At 43.8% G+C, this 5,500-nt stretch overlaps 1 protein-coding gene across 1 annotated transcript; it reads right to left on the reverse strand.

Moving 5' to 3' along the window:
• Positions 1–3,056, reverse strand: LOC136533165 (uncharacterized). Its single transcript, XM_066525734.1, has 8 exons — positions 2,922–3,056; positions 2,672–2,791; positions 2,368–2,586; positions 1,800–1,973; positions 1,040–1,718; positions 729–931; positions 508–643; positions 1–416 (listed from the first exon to the last, which is right to left on the reverse strand). Exons 2-8 carry the CDS (start codon positions 2,786–2,788, stop codon positions 259–261), a joined length of 1,686 nt encoding a protein of 561 aa, XP_066381831.1. The 5' UTR covers positions 2,789–2,791; positions 2,922–3,056; the 3' UTR covers positions 1–258.
• Positions 3,057–5,500: the final 2,444 nt, after the last annotated feature.

Below are 5,500 nucleotides of genomic sequence, written 5' to 3' on the forward strand. Positions count from 1 at the left end.
TTGAAAATGGTAGAAGGACGAACTGATATAATGTTATACAATTATGCCCACAGCACATATGTAACCCTCGGACATCATCACGCCATATCGTATCACTCACATCTCACATCAAGGGAAAATAAGAATGTGAAATGTCACTACATATCTGACAAGAAAATACCTCTCAGAACAGACCTCAAGGGAAAATACTTAAGCTAACAAAAATGACAAGAAATACAAACATATCAAATAGAAAAATCTGCACATGTTTCCTATACTCTAAGCTTGTCGATGGACTTGGAAAAACCGTTGGTATTCTGGAAATGTTTCTGTAATTCTTTCAACCAGGCTGTCTGGAAACGTTTGGGCCTGCAAAGCAGGACGTTTCTGCATCAGGGAAATAACCACCTCTTGTATGTCCACATCATCCAGAGAGCCTGCGTTTACTCAAGAGGCAAGTGGTCACGAAACTATCCCCACATGTTTAAGGTAAAAAAAAAGATTGGGGGAACAGATGAAGAAACTTACCCAATTCAATGTCTTGGGTTTCTTCATCAATGTCTCCTTCCTCGATAGCCTCGATTGACTCACCCGCAGCAGCTAGTGCATATCTTTCAAGGAATTCCTCCTCTGTTTCTTCCCGCACATCATCGTCGTCCGAATCCTAGTTGCATTATTCTTTTTTATCTTGAGCGGAGTGCTTAAGCATGACAAGAAAAAGTACAAAGCAGTGTCTTCATTTCTGTTACCTCATCATCGTCTTCGGTGTCTTCATCTTCATCGTCATCATCAAGATCTTCAGCACCGTCATCGTCATCATTGTCCCCATTGTCTTGAACTTCCTTCAGCTGAATGCAAGATTCCATCAGTGATACATAGCAGTCTTGTAACACTTTGGTGCCACCCATGGAAAGTGACATGAGATGGTTAATCACAGTTGATAATGTTAGCACTGCATCAAGGAAACAAACAATTAAAAGCTGGCCCACATTCATAAGATATCAGAGAAAATATCAACAGAGTTAAACAATGCAGTGATCAGTACTACATAGGCACTTACCAGCTAACTTGATCTCGGATTCAGATGACAGGCCAGGATTGAATGAGCTGCTTGAGACTTGTGCCAATGCAGATGTCCAGATTGCAAAACCATTACCATCAAAGTTGTTCAAGATTTGTTCAATGGCATCTGGATAACAAATGTAGCATGAAGATATTGCCAACAATAGTGGTTTCCATAGCCCAACAGGACTGTCAGATATAGACTTGAAGCGGGAAAATGCTGCTTGTGCAAAGGATTCAGCAATAGTCTTTCTAGCATCTTGTGTTCCAAGGGAGAAATTTGGAGCGTGCAGTAGTGTATGGATGCATGAGCATGCCCTCCATGTTGCAGATGGGTAAGCTGCAATTGCCCTTGTCACAAAATTAGAAACCCGACCAATGACTGAACTCTGTGAAGCATTTTCAGTCTGCGATGGAAGCATTTTCAGGAAAAACCCGTCAAGGTCAAATCTTTGGTGGAAATTGACAGCTTCTTTAATTGCGTTGAAAACCCCCTCATCCTCCATCTCCTCCCAGGAGTCCCAGTTAGCAATAGTGTCAGCCCATATAGCTACCAGCTCAAAGACCTTCATACTTGCAGTTTCTTCCATGCAAGTAACAGAACTCATGACAAACTCAAGTAACACAGAAGCATCATTTACACATGACGGAGGTGGCAATGCAGAACCGATGTTCTCCTGAAATGAATGTTGAAAACAGTCAAGCAAATTTCACTGCATGAATACTAAGACAACAGGTCAACAGCAAACCTAACATACCATATTGTCAACTTGCAACAACCAAGGTTTTTGTAACAGTAATGAAATTGTTTCAGCAATAGCAGACTGGCCTGACTGCCAGGCCCTCTTTTCATGTGTCTTGTTTTCATCTGGTGCAGAGCTCTCCCAAGCTTGAACCATTGCTACCAGGGCTGCAAAACCCTGTTCAACAACCTACATAGCAGATATATTAAATAGTGTTGTTGGGATTTCCTCAAGGAATCCAATACACCAGGAATACTGGGACATGATGAAAGGTGATCATACGAGCATGACTGAGAAACATGCATTTCTTTTAAAAAGTAAGCTCAGTAGTTGCAAATGAATTTTTATCGTATTAATTATTCTATTGAAAGAAGTTTACAAGGTAGGTTGAGATTCTTATGTCCAATTTGTAGTACCAAAATGTATACTGAATCAGCTAATCCATAATTTGCCAAAGGCCAGAAATAATATTGTTAATACGAAAGTAATAACTGATCATAAGATCAAAAGTGGGCATGGTGATTTAACCTCCTTGCACAAAGTACCAAAATATTGACCACACAGAAGAAAGATGCACTACTACCTGAGGCCAAGGATCTGGAATAGGGGGCAGGAGCTCCATTACAGTATTAGCAATGTTAGACACAATTTCAGGAATATGAGATAGAACTTTTTCTTGTCCACTCTCAACTATTGTGCCCAGAAGCTTAAACTGAAGAGCAGACTCATTTTCATCTCCAGTACTTATTCTTTTCACAACCACTTGCAAAAGAACGAGCCAGTCAGGTGGAGCATAACTATTCTGAAAAAATCAGAGACAAAATATATCAGTTTATACTTCCAGGTGCAAGTAGACTACAATGGAAAATACTGCATTGACTCTTAACCTCGATGAGTTCTGTAATAGCACCAGAAGCAGAGGCACAAACTGGATAACAAGTTATGTCCTCCACATCCTCCATCGTCAACGCCTTCATTAAGGACTGATAAATACTAGTACTCATGTCCTGGTAAGCAAACAAGAATTAGAAAGCCAAATATATAATGTACAGGAATATACATATTACATGAAGCCTTTTCTTTGATCCAGCATGTCCTATGGGATGATGGAATTAAAAAACAGGGAAAGCATGTAACCTCTGGTAGGCATATAGCAAGCTGACCAATAACCCAATTAGCCGTTGAAATCAAATATGGGCTGCATGGATCCAAAGAATATAATGGAAGAATCCGGTTCCTGATCAATGTAATTGTCAAATCTTTCTTTTCAGTCAGAAACTGCAAGATGGATACTGAAATGAATTAGCATTTCTTATAAAAATTCATAAAATAAGACACGCTAGAAGGATATAATTTAAAAATATTACATCTTGGAGGTAAATATCCTTCCTTCGATTATATTAGTGTAACACCACCATATCTGGAGGTCAACTACAGCACACTACTCGCCCAACTTGCAAGGTCACCATTGGTTGGAAAAGATTGCTTCATCGTGAGTTCCTCATGCTACATAAACCAAACTACTTTTCTCCTATGCACATTTCTGACTTCATCTATGTTATTAGCTAGTTGAGTACCCATTGAGCCATTGAAGGAAAAACAAAAAAAATAGTGCAAAGAGCTAGAATAAAGTATCAGCACACTCACTGGAGAGCTCGGGAAGGAGTGCGGACGCCGGTGGAGGTGCGCGGACGCAGGAGAGCACGGGAAGGAGTGCGGACGCCGGTGGAGGTGCACGGAGGCCGCCCGTCATTGGAGGTGTGGACGCTAGGGAAGGAGTGCGGACGTCGGAGAGCTCGGGCACCATGGCCGCTCACCACGGGAGGGAGCACGGAGGCCACGAGAGGGCAGGGAGCAGGCCCGTGGCACCTCAAGGTCAGAAACCCTAGCGCCGTCGGTCGGTCAGAAACCCTAGCGCAGGGAGCAGGCGCGCGGGTGTGGGGAGGGGGCGTGGGTGCGGGGAGGGGGTGTGCGGGTGCGGAGATGGGGCGCGCGGGTGCGCCACCGGCGGGGTGCACAGCGGCACCTCAAGGTCGGAAACCCTTGCGCCACCGGCCGGTCGGAAACCCTAGGGCAGGGAGCAGGCGCGCGGGTGTAGGGAGGGGGCGCGGGTGCGGGGAGGGGGCGCGCGGGTGTAGAGATGGGGCGCGCGGGTGCGGGGAGGGGGCGCGGGTGTCGGGATAGGTCCGGGAGGCGGCGTTGGTTCACATATTTACTATCCTTTGCATGGGTATAGTACGTATACCCATTGATGTCATAAGCATTCCAAGATGTCACTTGTCTCAATGGCCCCTCCGCCAACTGTCACACCCAATTTTAAGGATAAAATTGAATGCACAAAACTCGTGTGTGCCCAGGAATCAATCACACACACAAGCTGACAAATTACAAATAGTATCATCACGGTGTCTCATACATCAGAGTTATAATAAAACTTAGTCTTATACATCACAGCGGAATAATAAAAAGATAATAAACTCTCGTGGCCGTCATCACAGGGAAGGTCAACTTGTTGACCACAAGCCTAATAATCCTCCGGGAAATCCTCATACCCGTTTTCATCTGTTACCCATCCGGGATTTTTATCCAAGTAAAGAAAATAAACAAGTGTAAGTACATTCCGTACTTAGCAAGCTATCATGGGGTTATGAAGCTCAAAAAGGATAGACTCTGGTTTACTGCAGTTAGCATTTTTAATAGGTCAAACTTTTATTCTCAAGTATTATCAAGTTATGCTTAAGCTCCCATTTAAACCCATAAGAACATATATCAAGGTCAGGTTTACCATATTTCATCATAGAACAACTTAAATGATCATCATCAAGTAACCAGTTATTCTGTGAGTTTTCCGGGCCGCTCGTAACCGTGAGCACGGCTGTTATAACAGTTTGTTACCCTCTGCAGAGGTGGTGCACATTCACCGCGAGTCGTGATCCCTATATGCCCGGGTTAATTACTCCCATGTCACTACCAAGGTGAGCGGGCAGGGTACACTATGAAGCCATTTCATAGGTTTCCCTAACAAGTTAGGGCCGCTAGGTTTCCTTGGCAGGCAGATGTAGGGACCCCCCTTTCCTATGGCACAAATCCATCGCGGCTATACTCATAGGAACAGAGGCAGCCCTATACCCAAAGTGGCAAGCCCCATTTGCGCCAAAAAGGTAACCTCTAACCAGCTAGGAAAGGTCCTATTACTGAGCTAAAGTCAGAGCCATATGACTCTCCCGGTTGCACTGTCAGTCCCAGCTTTTGCCGACAGATAAGTCCTTGTGGAGGGCCGGGAGCAACATGAACAAAGGTCATTTGCACTTTCGCCCTATGGAACAGTTGTTATAATTCATGTTACTCACTTCGTTCCATAGTATCATTCATCAATATGTATATCAAGTTCAGTTAGAGCACTAGCAATCTACCCATATGCATTTAACCCGTAGGAGACAAGGAACAGGATAATAATCACTAGGATGTCCTTACGGGTATCAAAATTAGACACATGCACATGAGTAATTGATTAAAGTGAAATAGGACATCAAGGAAGGCCCATGTTATACTTGCCTTGGTTCACAAACTCGTGCTGGTCCTGCTGGTCATCGAAGAGTTCTTGGTCTCCAACGTTTTTCCTCACCGTCTGAACGCGACCAACACGGCAACATACAACATTCCAAAAGCATTCATGCAAAGCAAACATTCTATCATTAGAACAGTACACCAACAGT

This window comes from Miscanthus floridulus, unplaced genomic scaffold (genome assembly GCF_019320115.1).
Source record: "Miscanthus floridulus cultivar M001 unplaced genomic scaffold, ASM1932011v1 fs_796_1_2, whole genome shotgun sequence".
In the NCBI taxonomy this organism is placed as follows: Eukaryota; Viridiplantae; Streptophyta; class Magnoliopsida; order Poales; family Poaceae; genus Miscanthus; species Miscanthus floridulus.